The 25,474-nt window shown below is 43.9% G+C and overlaps 1 protein-coding gene across 3 annotated transcripts in view; it reads left to right on the top strand.

Moving 5' to 3' along the window:
• SHISA6 (shisa family member 6) overlaps window positions 1-25,474 on the top strand; it is a 417,913-nt gene that overhangs the window by 347,983 nt on the left and 44,456 nt on the right. For all 3 annotated transcript variants that reach the window (XM_033961571.1, XM_033961570.1, XM_033961572.1), the window contains one exon: window positions 6,777-6,929. In XM_033961571.1, the coding sequence (XP_033817462.1) occupies window positions 6,777-6,929 (153 nt within the window). The remainder of the gene's footprint in view (window positions 1-6,776; window positions 6,930-25,474) is intronic.

Genomic DNA, 25,474 nt, shown 5'->3' on the forward strand with positions numbered 1-25,474 from the left:
CCAGGAGCTCAAGTTTCCCACTGTGTGTAAGGAACATGGGGGTCAAAAGAATCTGGTCAGGTCTCAGCCCTCACACAGAAAGGGAGCAAGAGAGCCGATGAAGGAGAACAAGGTGAGGTTGAAACAGAGCCAAGAAGATGCACAGGGACATTCTGTAGGGGAGAAGCGGTTCCCACGCTATGCAAAAATCAGGGCTAGATGTACTACAATGCACAACCATGTTACAAAGCACCAACACACATTAATGTATGTTTTTTTTACCACAAATCCTATTTTAGACAATAGAGCCGAAGACTACCTAAGTATATGTATGATAAGTTTTACTCTATTGCTTAGTTCTGGTTTTTCTATAAAGCCAAGTCTTCTCTTGTTGTTGGGTTGTTTTTAAAAATATCTTTGCATGTTTTAGTTTGGAGAACCTTTTCTTACATACAATTTTGCTTTCTTGGCTGTGGGGGGTGACTGTTTTTGATAAACTACTTAAATAGTGCTGCCAGGTTATTTTTTTGGGGGGAGTATACCATTTTTTTCCTAGAAAAAGTGGGTTTTTAGTTGTGCTTCTTTTATTTCTGGCAACACTAACCAATGATAGTTTTCTGTGCTCCATTAAAGCATAGTTCATTTGGGCAGTTTTCTGCTCTCGCTGCTTGTTGAGCCTTTGAGGCTGTTTTTCTATATTGTTATAAGTATGTGTCACACCATCAGCAGGAAAGGAAAATAATAATACACACTAGTTGCTTTATACAATTCTTAGACCTGTTTATGAATAACATGTTTTAATGGTGTTAGTGCTCACAAGCAAGGTCATGTGCTTGATAAATCTTGACCTTGACTGAAGTTTTAGTGTGTGAACTTGATGTTTGAAAGTTATAATTAAAATGTTGCAGGAAAAAAAAACCCAACCTTCTACCTATTTACAGTATTATCAGGAAATAAATAAAACCTTTATTTGTTTTTAAGTTGTACACAAGAGTTGACTAGGAGAAGAGTAGGCAGGAGGAACATTAGTCACTGAGGTGAGATTAATTTTCTTTAAGAGGCTTCAGCAAAAGGTGTTGCATTCTCATACTTATGTAACTTGTGCCAGGCTGGGGACCTTCACTGCAGCTACTTTTTTGTTCTGTGGTAAACTAGGGGCACTACATCAGGAATATAACACTGTGACTTTCAGGTTTACATCTCTGGGAATTTGGGGGTCGCTAATAAGGGCTCCTTTTACAAAAGTGCGTTGGACCTTAACGCGCAGAATGGCATTCGCTAAATTGCCCCGCGCGCTAGCCGTTACCGCCTCCTCTTGAGCAGGCAGTAGTTTTTCTGGTAGCGTGCGCTAAAAATGCTAGCGAACCTTTGTAAAAGGAGCCCTAAATGTGATTTAACTAAGCAGGAGAGCCTTCTCGCCAGACAAATTCCCTGCGCAGGGCTATCTGCTGATTTTCTGTGGCATTTAACCATTTAGGGCCTGATTCTATAAACGGCGCCTAGCGACACCTACACTGTAGACGCCACTTGGCGCGGTTATCATTCAACCACTAGGTGCCATTTATAGAATCACCAGCCATTTATCCCCTAATAGGAGCAATTCCGTAACAGAATTCTGCTTCCTGGGTTTGACTCATCTAACTCGGGTTTCGAAATCTGTAGCTCTGTTTTTTCTTCCCCCATTCTTGTCCTACCCTGCCCCCAACTTCTCACACTAGAGTTTCAGGAACTCCCTCTACCATTTGCTGCTTCTAATGCTGTCAGTTCACTAGACATGTCTCTTGTTTTCATTCTTTATGGTAGGGCTGCCCAAGTCCGGTCCTTGAGATCTACTGGCAGGCCAGATTTTCAGGATATTCACAATGAACAGGCATGAGAGAGATTTGCATACCAAGAAGGCAGTGCAGGCAACATCTTGGAACACTAAACAGTTTGAAGCACCATTTTAGCACAAAATAGGGAGGAAACCATTGCAAGCAATTACATTTATAAATTATATATTTATGTACAACTTTTTAATAGCATCTTACTGATTTACACCATTCAAAATGATACAAATCAGTAAGATGGTATATAAAAATACAGGGCCGCCATCAGGGCAGTACCACCAGTCCTGCATTCAGGGGCCCGGAGCTGACAGGGGGCCCGGGCTCCCCCAGGGTCCTAGGCCACAGTCTAGGGGGAGGGGCGGTCCGCCCCACGTGGACAGGAGAGAGCTGGACGGGGGACCCGCAGAGTTCAATACATCTCGAGCCGCGAGGCTCGTCTTCTGTTCCTGCCTGCCCTGCCGCTCACATATAGCCAATCGCAAGTGTTCCCCAATGTCAGCGCTGACGTCGGAGGGAGGGCTTAAGCAAAGCCTGCCCTCCGACGTCAGCGCTGACGTCGGAGAATACTTCCGGTTGGCTATTTGTGCGCGGCAGGGCAGGCAGGAAACAGAAGACAAGCCTTGCGGCTTGAGCTTCGTTTTGCTGAGAAAGTTGCAAAGATGGGCTGGGAGGCAAACGCGGAACACAAAAGGAAAGAGGGAGTGCGTTTTGGACACAAGGCATGAACTTGGGAGAGAGGAAGGGAGGGAAAGAGATGCTGAGGTGGGAGAGAGAATGGGTTTTTGGACACAGAAGGCATGGACTTGGGAGAGAGGAAGGGAGGGAAAGAGATGCTAAGGTAGGGGAGGGAATGGGTTTTTGGACACAGAAGGCATGGACTTGGGAGAGAGGAAGGGAGGGAAAGAGATGCTGAGGTGGGAGAGAGAATGGGTTTTTGGACACAGAAGGCATGGACTTGGGAGAGAGGAAGGGAGGGAAAGAGATGCTGAGGTAGGGGAGGGAATGGGTTTTTGGACACAGAAGGCATGGACTTGGGAGAGAGGAAGGGAGGGAAAGAGATGCTGAGGTGGGAGAGAGAATGGGTTTTTGGACACAGAAGGCATGGACTTGGGAGAGAGGAAGGGAGGGAAAGAGATGCTGAGGTGGGGGAGGGAATGGATTTTTGGACACAGAAGGCATGGACTTGGGAGAGAGGAAGGGAGGGAAAGAGATGCTGAGGTGGGGGAGGGAATGGGTTTTTGGACACAGAAGGCATGGACTTGGGAGAGAGGAAGGGAGGGAAAGAGATACTGAGGTGGGGGAGGGAATGGGTTTTTGGACACAGAAGGCATGGACTTGGGAGAGAGGAAGGGAGGGAAAGAGATGCTGAGGTGGGGGAGGGAATGGGTTTTTGGACACAGAAGGCATGGACTTGGGAGAGAGGAAGGGAGGGAAAGAGATGCTGAGGTGGGAGAGAGAATGGGTTTTTGGACACAGAAGGCATGGACTTGGGAGAGAGGAAGGGAGGGAAAGAGATGCTGAGATGGGGGAGGGAATGGGTTTTTGAACACAGAAAGCATGGACTTGGGAGAGAGGAAATGAGGGAAAGAGATGCTGAGGTGGGGGAGGGAATGAGTTTTTGGACACAGAAGGCATGGACTTGGGAGAGAGGAAGGGAGGGAAAGAGATGGTTGTGTACACGGGGAATAGAAGAAAGAATTTTTGGTCATAGGGAGGGAGTGAGGTACAGAAAGTGGCATACCAGGGTGGGGGGGGGCGGTCCGCCCCACCCCACCCCGGGTTTACGTCCCAAGGGGGTGCACAGCTGGCCACCCTCCAGTATTCTCCCTAGGCCGGCAAACTGCGGCTCTTTAGCCACTTGAGTGCCACCGCCGCCATCGGGAACAGGTCGGAGCCAAGTTCTCCCTGCTTTTCCCTGTGGGGCCGGCCAACTCTCGCCACTCGCGTCAATTCTGACGTCGGAGAGGACATTCTGGGCCAGCCAATCGTTGCCTGGCTGGCCTAGAACGTCCTCTCCGACTTTAGAATTGACGTTGGGTGGCGAGAGTTGGTCGGCCCCGCGTGGAAGAGAAGCAGGGTGAACTCGGCGCCGGCCTGTTCCCGATGGCGGCAGTGACAGCCTATTCCCCAGTGGCGGTGGCAGCATTTTCCCAATTGTGGTGGCATAGGGGAGGGCAGGGAGAAAGAAAGAAAGGGGGGACAGGAAGCCAGAAAGAAAGAAAGGGGGCAGGGTGAAACAAAGAAAAATGGGGCACGGAAAGAGAGAGAGAGACAGACATACAGAACGAAAGAGGGTGTGGAGAGAGAAAGAAGGGGGCAGGGTGAAAGAGAGAAAAACAGACATACAGAAAGAAAGGGGGTATGGAGAGAGAGAAAAAGAAAGAAGGGGCAGGGTGAAACAAAGAAAAAGTTTGGGGAGGGAATGAGGTCTGGAGGAGAGGAAGCATACAGGAGGCTGAAAGAAGGGAAGAAATATTGGATGCACAGTCAGAAGAATAAAGTGCAACCAGAGACTGATGAAATTACCAAAGGTAGGAAAAATGGTTTTATTTTCAATTTAGTGATCAAAATGTGTCTGCTTTGAGAATTTATATATGCTGTCTATATTTTGCACTATTGGCCCCCTTTTACTAAACCACAATAGTGTTTTATAGTGCAGGGAGCCTATGAGCGTTGAGAGCAGCGTGGGGCATTCAGCGCAGCTCCCTGCGCTAAAAACTGCTATCGCGTTTTAGTAAAAAGGAGGGGGAATATTTCTCTATTTTTATATAGTTGTTACTGAGGTGACATTGCATAAAGTCATCTGCCTTGACCTCTTTGAAAACCCGCGGAATATAAATGATAATTAACATTTTCTCAGCGTACAGCGTGCTTTGTGTTTTTAAAATTTTATTGTTGGTAGATCATTTTGACTTGGCCACAACGGTAAGGGGGAGGGAGGGAGGGGAACTGCTGAAAGACATCTAGTAATCCTTGAAGGCTTGACTGTGCAGGGAATTATTTTTGTAAAATCATGTTTTGTTATGTGACTGGCATTATTTAGACTTTAATTTCTATGAATGAATAGAATGAAAATATTATAAATTACTTGCTTGTTTTTATATGCGTGTGCTGAAGGAAAGTAGAGAGAGAGTGGGCTGAGGATGCTGAAGGGAAATGGGGAAGAGAGAATGGGGAGAAGACGCTGATTTATAAATTGACAATTGTACAGATTATTGTTTTTTTTTTATATTCATCCATAGCTGCATGTTAATGATGTGCTCATATGCACTTATTTATCATCATAACATATACATCATCATTAACATGCAGCTGTGAATGTGTAAGGACAGGCTGAGGAGGATGGATGGGAAGGAAGGAAGGTGCACATATCAACATATCGTACATTTTTAACATGCATGATGCAGCTATAGGCAAGCAGAGGAGGATGGGATCATACAGATGTGTATGTTCAGATATGCGCTCAGATGTGTAGTTTTTTCTGATATATTTATTAAGCTTATAGTATTTATAAAAACACATTTAATACTTGTTACAAAAAATATTGTGCAATTGTGATCTACTTCTGGCCTACAAAGGTCAAAAGAAATCCTTAACTGAGATTTTACATTCAAAAGTGAATTATAGCTACTAGCACTATTATTTATTAGTTATTTTTTATGCAGATGTTTGTTAGTTTGTTATTAGTTCAGTATTAGACATATGTTAGTTTAGAATAGATAGGTATAGATTAGTTTAGTTTAGGTTAGGTTAGGGCCCTGCTGAAAGAGTCTACCTTGACGTGGTTGCAGGCTTACAAATCTTTTGGTCAAAGAGTGCGGCGACAGAGAAAAGTATGTGTGTATTCGGCCCATGGAAGAAGGGGGGGTCGGGGGGGAAGGGGTGCGTGGGGGGCCCAATAGGATTGCTCAGTAAGGGGCCCAGAAATTTCTGATGGCGGCCCTGTAAAAATATAAAAATGATAAATAACATATAAATGTAATTGCTTAAAATTATTTACATACTCTCTAACCCACAGGTTCAAAGTCGGTCCTTAAGAGACGGAATCCAGTCGGGTTTTCAGGATTTCCCCAATGAATATGTTTAAAAGCAGTGCATGCAAATAGATCTCATGCATATTCATTGGGGAAATCATGAAAACCCGATTGGATTCCAGCCCTCGAGGAGGGACTTTGACACCCCTGCCCAGAACCAGTCCACAGTAAAGAAGGGGGAAAACAAGGCAAACTTCCAAGAAAAGTGTACAGTTCCAAAATCTATCACAAGACAACTAAAAGCCATCAGAACTGTACTAATGCGCACACAAGGAGTATAAATAGCCAGGGAATTAGAGGAAATGGGGGAGCCTCAACTAACCTGGAATATAGGAAAGCAGAAAAATGAGCTGCTCATAAACAAAAACAAAATCAAATTTTAACCACACATTTACATGGGAAATTAAGCCAGAACAGGCCACCCAACTCCATATCGATAGCTAAAAACTTCACTTTTACATTTTACAAAATAAATAATTCTGACATGTATCCATTAAAAAATGTAAAGGCAAGTATGGAAGAAAATAAAAATGAGTGGATTTATTTTCAAAAGTGTTTACCTGGATATTAGCCCATGTTTTCTAGATAAATGCTTCTAATTGGAATAATCAGATACATTGTATAGTGTTGAAAACAGCAGATCAATCAGGAAATCTTTATCCTAAGGTCTATTCATCAGAGTAGATAAAATACAAACATAAAAGCCCTGACACAGGTCATGTTTTGCCTATGCAAGGGTTACATCAGGGGCTCGAAATTAACCAATGAGTTAGTAAGTTCTCTTTGCAGCATTCTTCTTGGTCCAGCAGGTGTAAGTTTAAGAAATGAAACGCCTTCTCTATCACCAGAAGCAATGAGGAATATGAGTAACAGTGCATTTGAAAGATAAAGCAAGTAAATAAAACAATTTTCTCTTTTCATTTTTTTTTTACAGAAAAGCCTCGGATGAACAATATTCTAACCTCTGCCACAGAGCCCTATGACCTGTCCTTCTCCAGATCTTTCCAGAATCTGTCCCACCTCCCGCCATCGTATGAGTCAGCAGTCAAGACCAATCCAAGTAAATATTCTTCTCTGAAGAAATTAAGTAGGTGGTTCTCGATTTCATTTCTTATTTCATGTTCTGGAAAGCTCCAGGGTAAAGTAGAACGAGTACTGTCTGGCAGGACGTTGCTGTCTATCAAAAGGACACCACTGCTCTGAAGATTCTCAATGTGCGTACTATCCTTGCATTTTTTTCTGTAATAAAAAACTGAAAAATCACAATCCATTCATATGATAGTTATAAGCAATGCCATGGGTAATGGTGAGGGGGACTGAAGGGACAAATAATTCCTAAAAGTGTTTTATACCCCTGATGACCTATCTTTCTGCTTGTGGTCTCTCAAACCCCCCTTCCTCCCCCATGTTCCTTTTGAAAACATCACTTCAAAAGGTTGCTGGTAGCGAGCAATGAAGCAGATATGCTGCTCATACTGGCCCCAGAGTCTTCCCTCTGATGTGATCCCGTCTATGCAGAAACAGGAATTTGCATCAAAGAGAAGGTTTTGGGGCCAGCACAAATAGAATGTTATCAGTCACTGCTTGCTGCTGGTAACCTGTGTTGAGAGACCAGGAGAGATGCCAGACCACCAGCAGGGGGAGGGGAGGGAGACATGCCAGGTGGGGGAAAATTTCATGCCCACCACTTTGGGCTCAGGTCTACCCAAAACTGGCTGTCTGGCTATGCCACTCGTTGAGAGAAAAGAATAAGATTAATTGGAAAGGGAATGTGAGTAAAAAATTGAAACCTGGTAGGTAAGTTAAAAGTGCATAAAGGAAGACAGATCTGGAAAGGACATTAAGACAGAGAAGTAGAATGTAGATGGAAGATAATAAAAGCTGTGAAGTGATGGTAAGGGAAAGACAGAGAGAGAGATGAGACGAAAAAACAAGAGCTTGGGCACCTGAAAGATGCCCAGGAAATGATTGAAGAGTATGCGAATGAATGAAAATGATTGGGAAAAATACTTAGAGTCAGCATGGGAAAGAGGACGGAGGTAAGAGAAGTAGAAAGGAGGCAGCTGATGGAGAGAAGACAAAGGAACCAAGTAGCTGAAGGAGAGGCGGATATGGATGGCCAAGGGAGAGTGTGTGTGTGGGGGGGGGGAATGAAGAATTGGAATAATTAAATCTTAAAGGTAAGAGATGGGGAAAAAATGTGGTAAATGTGGAAGAAATTAAAAATGAGTGGATTTATTTTCAAAAGTGTTTATCTGAATAATAACCCCTGTTTCCTATTGCTTCTAATCGGAATATTCAGAGACATTCTCTGTATAGAGCATCTGAATAGTGGTGGTAGAAAACAGCAGATTAAACAGGAAATCTTTATCCCAAGGTCTATCAACAAGAGTAGATAAAATACAAACAGAAAAGCCCAACACAGGTCATGTTTTGCCTACGCAAGGGCATGTTAGAGGCATGTTTTGGGTGGTTTAGACTTGGAAATCTTGCGGCTATAATTGAACCTTTTGCAAGATGTCCTGGACTGAACTTGGACATTTTAGGCTAGACCTGTTTTAGAAGCATCTAAGTGCCAAAGAGGTACCCGAACTGACCAGATAACCACTGGAGGGGTTAAGTAATGACCCCTCCACACTCCCCCAGTGGTCATAAACCCCCTCCATCCCCCCAAACATCCAAATTAAACAGTATATACATGTCTCTAGAATAGCAGCATTTGGTATAGGGAAGCCAAGTAAAGCATCACACAGGTATCTTAAGTAGGCAAATGGGTGGGCTAGGGAACCAAAGAAAGGAGGAGCCAGGCCCACAAGCCACTTTAACCACTCTATTTATGATGGAAACTATGAGCCTCCAATACCCTACTATGCTGACATATAGGTGTTACCTGCAGCAATAAGGGCTATTGGGGCGGTAGACAGGTGGCTATAGTAGGGTTTGGAAGAGTTTCGGAGAGCTCAGCATAAATTATAAGAAGGTTATGCTGAGATGTATATCTTCAATCAGGAGTGAAAATGGCTAAAGTACTATTTCCACTTACAGTTTCCAACCTATGAACTCAATAAAAATTCTCTAAGATGCTTCCGCTTATTTCAACTCTTCTATCTTCATACATATAATATGCTATCTTTGCCAAAGACCTCAGAAACACCACTCCACCATCCCATGTACACAGTCTTTCACGGGGAGAATTATGTGTTGAATCCTCACTGGTCATGGCTTCGAGATTTGCATTTTTAATTTATCCTCAAACTCTATATTTAATAAGTATTTATATTAATACTAGTCATTAAGCCCGTTACATTAACGGGTGCTAGAATATGTCTATCTGTCTTTCTTTCTTTCTGTGTCTCTCCCTGCCCCTGTCTCTTTCTTCGTCTCTCTCCCTCCCACTGTCTGTCTTTCTTTCTGTCTGTCTCTCTCCATGGCCCCCTTTTGTCTCCCCCCAAAGCAAACCAAGATTGCTCCCTGGCCCCCTTTCCCCCCTCCCCCACTTCCCTGTGCAGCAACAGCAGCATTCCCCCCTTCTCTGTGTAGCAGCAACAGCATTCCCCCTTCCCTGTACAGCAGCATTCCCCCACACTTCCCTGTACAGCAGCAGCATTCCCTCCTTCCCTGTGCAGCAGCATTTCCCTTTTCCCTGTGTAGCAGCAGCATTCCCCCCCACTTCCCTGTGCAGCAGCAGCATTCCCCCCTTCCCTGTGCACCCACCCCTTGCCTGCTCCCCCTGTTCCCTTCCTTTTCCCTCCCCCCATCCAGCAGCATTCCTTTCCTGCTCCCCCTGTGCATATGACCCACAGAAATCTACTTGCCTCACAGAAAAGCGCTGCACCGCGCTGTTGCTGGCCTCGGTGTCTTCTCTACACTGCGGCCAACCCTAGCGGAAACAGGAAGTTGTGAGAGGACGGGCCGCAGTGGAGAGAAGATTGTGAGGCCAGTGGCAGCACAGCGCAGCGCTTTTCAGTTAAAAGCTGTGAGCAGGCGAGAAGGAGCAGGAGGAAAAATAGATGCCGGCAGGGGGGTTTGGAGGTCAGGGCGCGTGCGGCAAGCTGCCGCTCGCGCCTGAAGATTTTAAAAGAGCGCTTGGCGTTGGGGCGTGTGCGGCAAGCCGCCGCTCGTGCCTGAAGATTTTAAAAGAGCGCTTGGCGTTGGGGTGTGTGCGGCAAGCCGCCGCTCGCACCTGAAGATTTTAAAAGAGCGCTTGGCGTTGGGGCGTGTGCGGCAAGCCGCCGCTCACGCCTGAAGATTTTAAAAGAGCGCTTGATGTTGGGGCGTGTGCGGCAAGCCGCCGCTCGCGCCTGAAGATTTTATGGTAATTGTCGGATGGCTCGGTGTGGTCCCTATGCAGCAGGAGCTGAAAGCAGCGCTGGGGGCTTGTGAGAGGAGCCGCCGCTGCTGGCGACCAAGGTAGGTTCTGGGAAGAAGGCTGGGGACTCGCGCATGCGCACTCCTGCGACCACAGACCTACAGCGCACGGAACACGCAAATAGGAGTGCGCATGCGCGAGTTAGCCTTTTATTATATAGGATTTGTTTTGAATACTTTTACTTATCTTGGCAATTTACATATTGGTGGAGTTAGCGGTTGGACCCGACTTGTTTCGCACTAGCTTTGTCAGGGATCCACTCACTGTCACTGTCATCCGACTCGCATGCTATTGTCAGAAGATGACAGCTAGCGCTAGCGCAGCTTAGTAAAAGGAGCCCTATATGTATGAAGATAGAAGAGATGTATATGTGGCACCTTTTCAGTGAAGTTCACAGCAGCGCCCTCTAAGGTGCCCCACTACACTATTGGCATGTCTATGTGACCAGTCCATTACAATGCTGGCCCCTCCCATGTATAAATGATGCCAATTTAGACATTTCTCACTTGAACGATTTTGTGATCAAAAATGGTGTATAAAGTTAGACGTCCTGGTGGCCTAGATGTCCGAGTAGATGATTTTCAAAAAATATATATTTGGACGACCAGTTAAAAAAATATGCCGTTTTTTGGCCCTCAACTTTGGATATTTTGCTGGAAATGTCCAAATCAGACTCAGATGTTCTGTTTGAAAATGGCCCTCCATGGGGCTCAAATAGTCAAACCTAAAAAAAAATTACTTCTCCAAACAAATTAAGTTATCGCAAAATTCCTCAAGTAAGCTTTTAGCCTTCTATTCTAGGCTCACTAGGAAACACAATATTTTTCCTCAGCTAAAGAACTGAGATAGTTGCCAAATTGGAAATCTCTTTTCCTGTTGTAAGACATGACCTGCAGGAAATTCCCTCTACAGGTATTTTCTTCTAAATAGGCACTATTCAATATACCTATTCCTCAATCACTGAAGGTCATTCATCCATGAACTTAGCCTCTCCAAACTAGATCCTGTGCTGTCAACATGGCTGAAAGTTACATCTTTAGGTCTCTTACCTAGAATTTTAGAATTGGTTTCCTATAGCAAATCCTTAGGTTCCCTGCCCAAGATCTGGAAAACTGCTACTGTATGACTCATCCTCAAGAAATCATCAATGGACAAATTCACCCCCAGTAATTATCATCCAGTTTCTACAATTCGTTCCCTTTCTAAAATGATAGAAAAGTTGGTTTATCAACAACTCTTTAATTATATAGAGGCTACTAATACTTTGCATCCCAGACAATCAGGATTCTGGAGAGGTCATAGTTCAGAGATTATTATTACCTCTTTGCTAAGTGAAATACCGGCTCATAATAATTTGGATGCAGGTTCAGTTACTCTTCTAGTCTCAAATGTTTCTGTGGCTTTCGACCTGGTTAATCATTCTATTATGCTTCATAGAGTTCTTATGTCTCCATACCTAAAGAAGGATATAACTCTGCTGGAGAGGGTGCAGAGGCGAGCCACGAAACTAGTCAAAGGTATGGAAAATTTGAGTAATGAAGAACGCCTCAGAAAACTGGGACTATTCACCCTCGAGAAGAGAAGATTGCGAGGGGATTTGATAGAGACTTTTAAAATATTAAAGGGATTTGATAAAATAGACCAGGAAACAGCATTGCTAACATTTTCGGAGGTGACACGGACAAGGGGTCATAGCCTGAAACTGAGTGGCAGCAGGTTTAGGACAAATGTTAGGAAGTTCTGTTTCACACAGTGAGTGGTTGGCGCTTGGAATGCTCTCCCGGAGAAGGTTGTGGCGGAGACTACTGTTCCAAGTTTCAAGCGCAAGTTGGATGCACACCTTCTTGCAAATCATATTGAGGGATACGGGAAATCCGGGTCTCCAAAAGGAGTATCTAAATGGGCCACCACGTGCGCGGATCGCCGGACAAGATGGACTACGGTCTGATCCGGTGAAGGCATTTCTTATGTTCTTATGTTCACTTGGGGCTCCTTTTACAAAGGTGCACTAACCATGCGTTAAACGCTAACGTGTGCATACTAGTCTATGGACGCATTAGCGGTTAGTGCATGTGTATATTTAGCGTGCGCTAAACGCTTGCTAAAATGCATAGCACACCTTAGTAACGGGGTTGGGTTATCTGACGTAGTGTTAGCTTGGTTTACTTTGTTTCTTCAACATCGATCATTTCCATTAACACATGAAGTTTTACTTCTTCTTCTTTTGATCCTTCAGTGCCTTATGTTCCGATGAGAGTTCTTCGTTCACGTAATGACCTTCGCTTGGTTCTTCCATCTCTTTCTCTGGCAAACTGGGAGTCTAAAAAAGTAGTGCTTTTTCCTTTCTTGTCCTTGCCTTGTGGACTTTCCTCCAAGCGCTCTTTTACTAAATTTAAAGCTAAGACTCATCCGTTTTCTGAATTCAGTCTATTCCTGGTATACATATCATGGAAGCAGGGGCATAGTAACAATCATTATGCTGCTGTTCCTTTCTCTTTTCCCTGGATGATAGTGTTTACTCTTTCATGCTAAATAAGTTCTTTTCTATTTTTTTCTTCAATGGTTTTAGTTATTTTGTAAATCGCCTTGATTTGTCAGGTCCAAAATTGTATGATTCTTTACACACACCCCCTTGTACAAAACCGTAGCATGGTTTATAGCACTGGCCATGGCGCTAACAGCTCCGACTCTCATAAGAATTCTATGAGCGTCAGAGCTGTTACCGCTGCAGTTGGCGCTAAAAAGAGAGACATGGAGAAAAAAAGATTAAAGCAATAGGAATTGGGAAAGACAAGAAGAAAGAAACAGAAAATGCAAAGGAGAGTTAAGAACATAAGAATATAAGCAGTGCCTCCGCCGGGTCAGACCATAGGTCTATCCCGCCCAGCAGTCCGCTCCCGCGGCGGCCCGAACAGGTCACGACCTGTCTGAATCACCAGAAGGGGCCCCCTTGCCACCTTGGTTTCCCATTGAGTCCTATCTTCCCATCGAAGTCCTAACCCTCCGGTCTTGCACATGCACGACCTGGTTGGGTTTCTATACTTATTACCTGGTTAACTTTCTATACCTGTGTTACATCCCAGCACCTCTCTCAATATCCCACGATCCCTTTATCCCTCAGGAATCCATCCAATCCAATGAGAAATGCAAACCCCCCCCCAAAAAAAAAACAACACAAAACACCCCAAAAACCATTTAAGCATGCTTAGGCGTTGCTATGAGCCTCTGGGCATGCAAGGTAGGCACCTGAAATGTAGGCCTGCAAAATGCTGGTCAACATTTCACATGCCTATACAAAACTGTGGGAGTGATTCTACAATGCGTGCCTAGTGATTGATTGATAACTGGATGCCTGCATGCCTACAATATAAGCGCACTAAGGCGTTCTCTAGAGAATCAGGCCCAAAATGAAGAATCCAATGAAGCGAGTGACCTTTCAGAATGCTATCTTAGTGTGGATTATAAAAGTATCTAATTTTGGGGCACTGTTTACTGATTTTGACCCTCGTATGTATAAGTTATGGGGCTAGTGGCAGAACACTGCTGCTAACGATGATTTCTCAGGCTGTCCTCGCTCCTCCCTAAATATGGCCTCTTCGTAAATGGATACTATCAAGCTATTCAGTTGTATTTTCAGCTTGATACTATCCAACTATAAAAAAATTGCAAATACCTGGTTAGTGAAGGTATATGTTCAGCAGCCATCAGTCAACATACAACTTTCTTAGGTTATTAGGGCTGCTAAATTCCAGGGCTAACTGTCGGCTGGGCTCAAGCTCAAAACCAGGCTAGCTTGGAAGCCAGTGCTTTGTGCTCTGAGCCAGTGAGGAAAATGACAGAGCTGCCAAGGGGGCCCAATTTTTGAGAGGGAGATTTTACGACACAGCCCCAGCCCTGCCCCTAGCCCCACTTACTCTTCCTCCTTGTTCCACTACCTGACACACCTCAACTCTAGGCAGGGCACCAGCAAGCCACCTCCCCCTCCCCGACAACAGGAAGTACCCAAATAAAGGGTCATCGTCTTCTAGCGCAGACCAGTCTTGTGATAAGAGCTGTGGGACTTTGCAGCTCTTATGAGACTGGTCGTGCGGCAGCAAAAAAAATATCTTATTAACACACCTCCTGCTGCTGATGAAGGGAGAGGCTGCTGAGTGGGAGTTCATGACTTCCCGGTGGGAGTGTGGGTAGGAAAATCTGGACCCATGGCCATGCCCCCAGGCCCGCCCAGTTCCACCCCATTCTGCCGGTGTCATGCCCAGTTCTAACCCCCCCCCCAGCCTCACCCCCAGACAGCATCCGCTCATGCGCAGATGGATCTTCCTGACGCCATTTTTGTGGGAAGCTTATCAAAACCTGGACAAAGTGCCAGGTTCTGAAAAACATGTCTTTTTGGTAACCCTAAGTGTGGGAGATAACTTTGAAATAAGGAGTCTCCTTTTGAATGTGGGAAACTTGGCAGACCTAAAATGAGCTGATCTATGTATATGGAGACCTGTAGTGTGTTTGGAGGCAAAAAAAAGAGTGACCTTATTCCAGGGGATCCAGAATTGTTCTCAAGACTCAAAAAGGTGTTTCTAGCAGCTTAGCTGTGTTGTCAAATGTGATGCTCAGTGTAAAGTCCTGGATACCTGAATCTATGAATGAGTGCCAAGATTACTTGATTTGAAAGTGTTTGGATGCCTTGTTTGATGATCTTAGAACTGGATCTGGTTGAAAATACCTGCTTGCCGATTGAGAGTTGATTCGGTTCAGCGAATGGCCACCAGGATGGTTTCAGGACTCAAGGATCTCCCGTATAAGGAACGGCTGGATAAGTTGCAGCTATACTCACTCGAAGAACGCAGAGAGAGGGGAGACATGATCGAGACATTCAAATATGTCACGGGCCGTATCGAGGTGGAAGAAGATCTCTTTTTTCTTAAAGGACCCATGGCGACAAGAGGGCATCCGTGGAAATTCAAGGGTGGGAAATTTCATGGCGATACCAGAAAATATTTCTTCACCGAAAGGGTGGTTGATCACTGGAATAATCTTCCACAACAGGTAATTGAGGCCAGCAGCGTGCCAGATTTTAAGAAAAGATGGGATTGGCATGTCGGATCTCTTCATGGAGGTAGATAGGGGGGTGGGTCTTTGGAGTGGGCAGACTGGGTGGGCCATGGCCCTTTTCTGCCGTCATTTTCTATGTTTCTATGTCTTTGCTATAAACCATGGTGAGAGAACGCTAGTATTTGGATTACTGACACTCTGTTGAAGTGAATCTGAATATTTGTGCCGTTATTTAAATAAAGCTAAGTTTAGAATCTGAAGGACTGGGATTTCAGTACACAGGATGAAAACACAACACATAGCCATATGCAAATTTGTACACCAAAGAGGAAAACTAAGCATCATGAAATATTCACACGTCTTCTTGTTTACTGAGAGATTCAATCTGTCCTGACTTTATTTTCACATAGTGTGCATAGGCTTAGAAAAAGCAAAACGACAAGTCATGCATGCAGGTCCGTTTATAGATTTTAAAAAATGAAGCCAACTTGCTACTCTAAGGAAAACAGTTAAGAGGTATTTTATGAGCCTATAACCTATAACAGGCTTTTTCTACAGACAGCAGGATTGATTTGGAGGTTCATTTTCAAAGCACTTAGACACACAAAGGGCTAGATTCACAAACCTGCCCAATCGGGCCCGATCCGGGCAGGTCAGATGAATTCAGAAAACCCTAATAGGCAGATGGGGACGATCGGAGGAACGCCGGGGGCAGGCAGCGATCAGGGCAGGCAGGCAGGCCGGCATGTGTGTTTGGGGCCGCAACATTTTTGTTTGTTTTAACTTTTTTAAAAAACTTTTGTAGACCAGCGAGCCCGTGGTTTTAATCTGCTATAAACCCATGGGTTAAAACCACGGGCTCGCAGTGTGGGGAAGAGCAGGGCGACATTTGGGGAGAGCAGGGGCAGATCGGCACAGAGCAGGCAGGAGCAGGGCTTCTATGGAGCTGGAGAGTCAGAAAGACGTTTTCAACTGGTCTCCAGTAGTCGCTTCGTGGGTTGATCGGCCAGCCCAGTCGTTTTTAAATTTTTGGTTGATGAATCGCATCGCTGTCCAATTTGCATGCACGGATTCAAAGGGGATCGCAGGAGAGGTTAGTGAATGGTCGCAAAGGGGTCGCAAACCAATCGGTTTGCTTTGTGAATCTAGCCCAAAGTATCAAAAGGTTTCTATGGTGCTTTGAGTGTTTAAGTGCTTTGAAAATGAGCCCACAGTATACAAGTAGGTGATGTTATCCATTGGCACTGAAATCAAACTACTCTCACAAAATAGAACATTCAAGGGTCTTATGGGACACTGCAAGGCTACCCACACATCACACATACACCCACAGTCTGAAAAAAAGAAGACAGAGAAAAAAAGTGGAGAAAAAGCCTCAGTTAAGCTTCATCTGGCTAAAGAAACTCCACTTATGTGTCTTCACTAGATCAAAAACAGTGGTGAAAAAATGAGGCACAGTAACAGCCCCTCAAAAAACAACTCACATCCAGCACGCCAAAATCTCTCATACAAACAATGTGTGAAAAAAGATTGCAGTCCATAAGACCCTTGAATGTTCTATTTAGGGCACATTTTGAGGTAAATGGTAACAAACTGTGTCCCCATGTCATTCGCTACTCAGCATCTCAGATAGTTTGCCAGCTCAACACAGCTGTTGGGGGAGGTCAGGATTGTCTACATTGAAAACTAGGTATCGGAATAGCTACAATAAGGTCAAAAAAAACCTTGCTGAGCTTGTTGGCTAACTGATTCTTTGGGTTGGGTATATAAGTGGCCTGAATTTGAAGGGGTTGTCTGTTGTAGTGTTTTTCAACCTTTTTACACCTATGGACTGGCAGAAATAAAATAATTATTCTGTGGACCGGCATTGGTTCATGGACCGGCGGTTGAAGAACACTGGGCTAAGTCGTGGGCCAGACCCCACCCATCTCTACCCAATCTCCACCCCAGACCCCGTCCCCATAATAGCACTAATTGCACCTTGCACGTCCAGTGCCTCATCTGGAAGCCTTCCCTCTGACTTTGCAACATCAGAGAGAAGGCTTCCGGTTCAGGCGCAGAATGCCCATAGGAGCCACTGCCCGTGGCTTTGTGCACTGAATCAGTTAGGAAGAGGGAGCTGGCTCGAAGATAACACCGCATCGATCGCACCATGGACCGACGGTTGAAGAACACTGTTTTGGGCCTGATGCACGTGCTGGCTCTGTGGACCGGCAGGAAATTTCTGTGGACCGGCACTGATCCATGGACCGGTGGTTGAAGAACACTGGTCTATTGCAAAGTCCCAGATTTTGGCTGCTTCCTGGCAGAGATGAAAAGAGCCCAAGCTCCCTTACTTGTTCATGTAAAACACTGATATCTTGATTGTCCATGTGAACAAGTAGAGAGGAATTGTGAGGACAGCGAAGGAATACTTGTAGGGCATATATGATTATTCTGTGCTCCAAATAGTTGCTATGGAGAGTCGACTCATATCTTGACCTACAAACTTGTAAATGCTGCTTGTCTAGATAAGTTCCACACCTCCAAGTTATGGCATTTGTCGTGAAGACTAACTGATGCTGTTGGAGTGCAAACTGCACACCTATTGCTAAATTGGATCTGTGTATCCACCAACTTAGGAGAAAGTGAAGCCAAGAAGGTGGATGTAAAGTGGTAGAGGTTAAGGATGTTGATTCCACTGGCACTTGAGATCCCACCAAGGTTGTCACATATTCAGGTGGCCTAAGAGCTTGATATAGAAGCAGCAGTGTGCCTCGGCATCTGTGGCAAGCTCTGGTTATGATCTTGAATGCTGATTTTATGTGCTGAACATGAGCCATGAGCACTTGGAATTTGTCTTTTGGGAGAAACTACTATAAAAATATAATAATAGCCATACTGGGTCAGACCATTGTTCCATCTAGCCCAGTATCCTGTTTTCACAGTGGCCAATCCAAGGTCACAAACCCAAATAGCAACATTCCTTGCTACTGATCCCAGGGCAAGCAGTGGCTTCCCCTATGTCTGTCTCAATAGCAGACTATGGACTTTTTCTCCTGGAATTTGTCCAAACCGTTTACAAAACAAGCTATGTCAACCACTGTGACCACATTCTCTGGCAATGTATTCCAAAGCTTAACTATTCTCTGAGTGAAAAAAAATGATTCCTCCTATTGGTTTTAAAAGTATTGACCTGTAACTTCATTTAGTGCCCCCTAGTCTTTGTCATTTTTGATGGGGTAGAAAATCAATTCATTTGCACTCCGCAGAACAGCATTGGGTCGCTCTTCAATGAAAGCTCTCAACAAAGTATTCAAAGGCACGGAAATAACAATCCAAATAGGTCAGACTTATCCACACACTCATTTTCCCAGTGGTCAATTGCTGATGCAAAAGCTGGACACTGCAGAAACAAGACAGAAAGAAGATTTGCTCATTTGAGATTTAGTTATGAAGAAGGATTTTATACATGCCATGGACTGCCAGAAGAACTAATAAAGTGATTCTGGAAGAGATCAAACTGGCTATGTCACTCGAAGCCCAAAAGATGAAGTTACAACTGTCTTATTTTGATCACCCTGTCAAACAGGAAAGATCGTTGGAGATGGGCATTATGTTGGAAAGATTGAAGGAACCAGGGTGACCTGTAATCAGATGGCTGGACATGTTGAAAACAACCATGGGGATGAAGCTGGAAGACCTTACCAGACAAAACCAATCTCTTTTTAGATCTGTAATTCATCAAATCGCTAGAACACGAGCATGAGTTGATGGCAATGCAGACAATTCTCTCCGTTACTCAGGTTTTACTCCTTTCTGGGTGACTTCTGCTGAACACAGGTCTGCAACAGCTCTATTTCCTGGTTGTGAGGGAGCTGCTTGTTCTACAGGGCTCAATGAGGCCCCTTCCAAATTGCCTATGTGTCAGCTCTGGCTGAAGAAGTCAATGGAGGCACAGCAGGCATTCCAAAATGCTCGTTTCGCCTGCTTGATCACTGTTCCCCATCGTAAAAAATAAGGGATCAATTCACAGCACAAAAACAGGAGCTCCAGGAGCAACTGCCAGTGTGACCTAACGCTACAATGCCATCTTGGATCCTCCCTACAGTTTCCAGTGGAGTTTTGAAGAAGTTAGAGAGACCTGTGTCAATTACTATGGAAGTACTCCGGGATTCATTACATGAATTGAATTCCTCAGATCATTGTTGTTTAAAGGACATGAGGAAGTTGCAGCATTGTCTTTGACTATTGTAGAACACTCTTAAGAGTTGCAAGAACTGACAACTAAAGCGTGTAGTATGGAAGGGAAAAGCAAGGAATTTAAACAACTATCTCAAGTTATTGTATAAGATCAAGCTTTTATGCATCAGAAATTTGAATATATGGAAAATTTATCTAGATGCAATAATTTATGTTTTTTTTAAATTCCCTAAATCACCTTTAGTACTCCAATTGATATGGTCAGGGAATACTGTATGAAAGTATTAAAAATTCCCACTGAATCTTTGCCCCCAATAGTGAGGGCTTCCTATTTGGTCTTGATAAATTCAGAAGGCGGTAACAACAAACGTTGTGATCAAACAAGTCAATCTAACTGATCTTTTGGAGTCTTCTATGGAAGTAGTGACTTTGAGAACTACTTTGATTGCAATTTTTGCTTTAGAGATGGACCGCAACAATATCATGTCCTTACTTCAGACATATTAATGATATTTTTTTTTGGATCATTTGTTAGAATTTTTCCAGATCTTTCTAAAAATACTCAAAAGAGGCACCAGGATTTCCTGGTGCTGAGCCCTAAAGTATTATCTTTTGAGGCAACTTTTTTTTTTCGACATTTTCTTGTATCTGGGTGATATTATTTAAGTCTAAAGGGTCCTTTACTAAGGCACTAGTGTGTTTTAGTGCACGCTAAATATCACGTTTGTATTACCTGCTTTATTTTTCCTTATATCTTGGATTCCAGATTTTACCTATTTATTTTGGACAAAAAGTTAGATATTTTATTTCCTCTGTTATTACTTTATTTTGTATTTATTAATTTGTGAATCATGGATGGAGATATTTGAAATGATATATTATGAACATTTTCAATAAATAAAAGAAGGAATAGCTGATGAGAGTGATCAAGGATGGCCCAGGAACAGGACCATAAGTAGTTGTTCTGTTGAAAGTTTAATTATTCAGTTTTCTATACTGTTCTCCCAAGGGAGCTCAGAATGGTTTACATGAATTTATTCAGGTATTCAAGCATTTTTCCCTGTCTATCCCAGTGGGCTCACAACCTATCTAATGTACCTGGGGCAATGGGGAGATTAAGTGACTTGCCCAGGGTCACAAGGAGCAGCCTGGGTTTGAATCCACAACCCCAGGGTGCTGAGACTGTAGCTTTAAACCACTTCACCACTCTAGAAATCAAATTGTAGTAAAAGTAAGCCAAGTATAGGAAGACAATCAAGCCATTGTGACATCACTGATTAGGTCGGCTCTTAGGCACTGGTGGAATGAGGCATTATGATGTCACAATACCAGCTCTGGTTATCAGATGCTGAAGCTTTTCACACTATTTACTTATTCAATTGTCTATACTGTTCTCCCAGGGGAGCTCAGAATGGTTTACGTGAATTTATTCAGGTATTCAAGCATTTTTCCCTGTCTATCCCAGTGGGCCCACAATCTATCTAATGTACCTGGGGTAATGGAGGTAATCAGTGACTTGCCCAGGATCACAAGGAGCTGCATGTATTTGAATCCACAACTTCAGGGCGCTGAGGCTGTGGCTTTAACCACTGCACCATGCTCTCCCTTTAACACAGGAGTACCACGTTACATCCCTAGGTCACTAGGGATACATGATATATTTTCAATAGTAGCCCTCCCAAGTCTGGAATTCTCTACCCCAATATATAAGGGACGAAAAAGATTTTTTTTTTTAATGTTGTATGCATATCTTGTATTTTAATGTATGCATAGTTTGGATTTTAATGTAATTCGCTTAGTAATTCATGTATAAGCGATTCATCAAATTTCTAATAAACTTGAAACTTGAATGGAGGGCCCACACTATCGGCCCAAGTATGTAAGGCAGTGCCTGTGAGTTAACTATTTGCCCTGTGTGGTAAATTGAAGGTTTGTTCCCAGTATTTACCACAAAAGAACATAAAGAACATAAGAAGCGCCATCTCCGGATCAGACCTTCGGTCCATCAAGTCCGGCGATCCGCACACGCGGAGGCCCTGCTAGGTATACACCTGGCTTATTTTATAGCCAACCATATCTTTATATGCCTCTCTCAAGGAGATACTAGTGTTCTTCTGTCAATGTCTTTTCCATCTCAACACATCCTCCTCATTAACTTTTAGGGCGTCAGACATGCCAATTATTCGCCTCCATTTTGGCGATATATAACTTTTTTTGGCTATGACTGTGGCTGTGGCTTCTTCATTCGCCCATTTATCAAAAAAGTTTTTGTATTTTTTGTATTTTTTGTATTTATTTATAAAGTGCTCATGCTTATACACTATATTTTCATAAAATTTTAAATGCTAAAGTGAAATAACTTATCTTAAAAGTCGTTGTTTTCTTTAATGTAATCGGATCAGGGACCTGTCAAATCGACATGTTTCGCCACCAAGGCTTTTTCAAGATTAAGTCCCCCTTTTCTTTTTATCTGACCATCCCGATATTAAAGTGTTTCTGATCTATCTTGATAGATTATTTCACTTTAGCATTTAAAATTTTATGAAAATATAGTGTATAAGCATGAGCACTTTATAAATAAATACAAAAAATACAAAAAATAGAAAAACTTTTTTGATAAATGGGCGAATGAAGAAGCCACAGCCACAGTCATAGCCAAAAAAAGTTATATATCGCCAAAATGGAGGCGAATAATTGGCATGTCTGACGCCCTAAAAGTTAATGAGGAGGATGTGTTGAGATGGAAAAGACATTGACAGAAGAACACTAGTTATACAATATATGTCAATGTAAAGAATACTGGCTGATACATTTACTCTCTCAAGGAGATATGCATCTAGTTTGCTTTTGAAGCCTAGGACTGTCGATTCCGCAATAATCTCCCCTGGGAGAGTATTCCAGATGTCAACCACTCTCTGTGTGAAGCAGAAATTAAGCTTTACACACTAATTTTTCCTGTTAATATGCAGTAAATGCTAAACCCTACCTCACTTCAGTTAAGAGTCCCTAAATGTGTGTAACAGCAGGTTTTCCCAAATGAACCAGATAAGCTAAAAGAAAACATAAGCATAAAACCTGAACTGTGTCGACTTCACTGGAGAGTAGCACATAAATTGTATCCTGGAGATTTCTTCTGAAGGAAATTTCTTGGTACATACAATAAGGGTCATTACGGTAGCCAGAGGTGAGCTTCAATTTCATTGCATTAATATTGATGGAGTGGTGAGGTTCTTAGCATGCAATGAAGGATTTCAGAGTGCATTCACATGAAGCCTGCATCTTCTCACACACTGTATACCCTTCACCCTGGATGGAGTTTATTTGACATTTAAATCAGCCCACCGCCATGTCTGTCTTGTCACTGAAACATACCTAGATAGATAGATGCAAATAGCATTCATCAAAGCCTGAATTTCTTTTCTAAGTATTACTGGCAAATCAAGCCCTACCAAAGGGCTTAGGACAGGGGTGTCCAATGTCGGTCCTTGAGGGCCACAATCCAGTCGGGTTTTCAGGATTTCCCCAATGAATATGCATGAGATCTATGTGCATGCACTGCTTTCAATGCATATTCATTGGGGACATCCTGAAAACCCGACTGGATTGCGGCCCTCGAGGACCGACATTGGACACCCCTGGCTTAGGAGGAACTGTAGAGGTGTCCAAGTAAGAATGTAATTTCAAATAATGCAGATTTTTGCAACTGACTGGATTTTATCATTTTGATTTGATTTTTAACCTGACCTCCCAAAGGAGCTCAGAATGGGTTACAAATCATGTACTCAAGCATTTTCCCTATCTGCCCCAGCAGGCTCACAGTCTATTTAATATACCTGGGGCAGTGGAGGATTAAGTAATTTGCCTTTGGTCACAAGGAGCACTGTGAGGTTTGAACCCACAACCTCAGGGTCTGAGGCTGTAGCTGTAGGGCAGGGGTCTCAAAGTTCCTCCTTGAGGGCCGCAATCCAGTCGGGTTTTCAAGATTTCCCCAATGAATATGCATGAGATCTATGTGCATGCACTGCTTTCAATGCATATTCATTGGGGAAATCCTGAAAACCCAATTGGATTACAGCCCTCAAGGAGGGACTTTGAGATCCCTGCTCTAGGGTTACCATTTTTTGGGTCACAAAAATCTGGACACATGGTCCCGCTCTATTCTGTCTCTGGCCCTGCCCCATTCTGCTCCGGCCCAGCCTCATTCTGCTCCGGCCCAGCTCTGTTCCACCCCAGCCCCTCCCAGTTCGCCCTCCAGCTCCGCCCCCCACAAATCTCCTCTCTTCTTTCCCGACAAGCTCCGTCCATGTCTGGAGGGCCTGGAACATGCATAGATATGTGTGATGTCATCTGCGTATGCTCAGATGCCCTCCAGATGCGGCTGGAGGTAGTCAGTGCTTTTCAAAACCCGGACATACTGCCAGGTTTTGGAATGTTCGCCCCAGGCATGTCCTGGTTTTCCTGGACATCTGGTAAACCTATGTAGTTCTAACCACTAGGCCAGTGATTCCCAACCCTGTCCTGGAGGAACACCAGGCCAATTGGGTTTTCAGGCTAGCCCTAATGAATATGCATGAGAGAGATTTGCATATGATGGAAGTGATAGGCATGCAAATTTGCTTCATGCATATTCATTAGGGCTAGCCTGAAAACCCAATTGGCCTGGTGTTCCTCCAGGACAGGGTTGGGAACCACTGCACTAGGCCACACTAAGGCTCTTGTTATGACTTTGCTACTTTGGAGGTTTTCTTCTATAGTCTTTTGGTTTCAATTTGTAAGTTCCTGCATTTTGTTACTTTTTTGAGTTCTTTCTCTTCCTTTAGACCAGGATCTTGCAAACTTTTTCGAGCCGGGGCGCACTAAACCGGAAGTGCGCTGGCATCGGCGTGATGACATCAGCGCACGCGTAAAGGCCCTTCAAACGGGTCTGCGCTGGAGATAGGGGCCAGCAGAGAGAAGGATGGCTTACATAAGAACATAAGAAGGTGCCCCCGCTGAGTCAGACCAGAGGTCCGTCTTGCTCAGCGGTCCGCTCCCGCGGCGGCCCATCAGGCCTAGTGCATCGGGGGATTGCTTGCAAGACGTGCCCCTCTTCACGAGAGGCACGTCCTGAAGACAGTCAGCTGGCGCTGGCATCTCTCCTCTTCCCCAGTGCACCACGGCACACCTGAAATCTCAGGAGGCACATTGGTGTGCAGCGGCACACAGTTCGCGATACACTGTTTTAGACTGTCTCCTGGTGTGAATTTCTATTACTGTAATATCTAGTGTATTATCGTATTCCAAATTATGGTCTATCTAAATTTTAAAGTTCCATAAAATCTTCATTTTCTCATTTTCTACGACTTATTCCATGATTGTGTGTTCCCAATAATTCTTAAACACTTAAAAGTCATATGTTTTGCTTAAGTGCCAACACACACACACATCACTGGCCAAGACTAGCAGGTAGAAAGGACCTACTATATGGCCGTGTGACTCTTCTCTGCCGATGACTCTGCTTAGATTAGAGACAGCAAACGACAGGCGGCAGTATGAATCTATTAGCTGCTGCAAAACTAGTGATGCTGATGGAAACCGGCACACCTATAATTCATTCTCCGTGTAATCCTAGCCACTCCAACTTCTTGATCTTCGTCCAGCCTCAGGGCACATATCACTGGAAATAGCATGGCGTATGATGTCAGGACAATGAGAATAACAATGTTCCCCTCTCTGTCATCAGCCGTGGGGCTTGTGCTAGAATTTATAACTGTGATGCATTTATCAAATAAGGAACAAGGTGAATATCTTATGTTTTTTTATCAAAGGATATTGTTCGTGTAGCACTGCTGGCTGGTTGAAGTGCCAAGCTTCTCAATAATGTATAAAGCTAAATATACTGCAGAGAAAATAGTGTCTTCATCTAACTCAGTGAGAGTACTAACAGCTGTCCTAGTCCTAGAGCAGGGGTGTCAAAGTCCCTCCTCGAGGGCTGCAATCCAGTCAGGTTTTCAGGATTTTCCCAATGAATATGCATGAGATCTATTTGCATG

Source organism: Geotrypetes seraphini, chromosome 10 (assembly GCF_902459505.1).
Source record: "Geotrypetes seraphini chromosome 10, aGeoSer1.1, whole genome shotgun sequence".
NCBI lineage: Eukaryota > Metazoa > Chordata > Amphibia > Gymnophiona > Dermophiidae > Geotrypetes > Geotrypetes seraphini.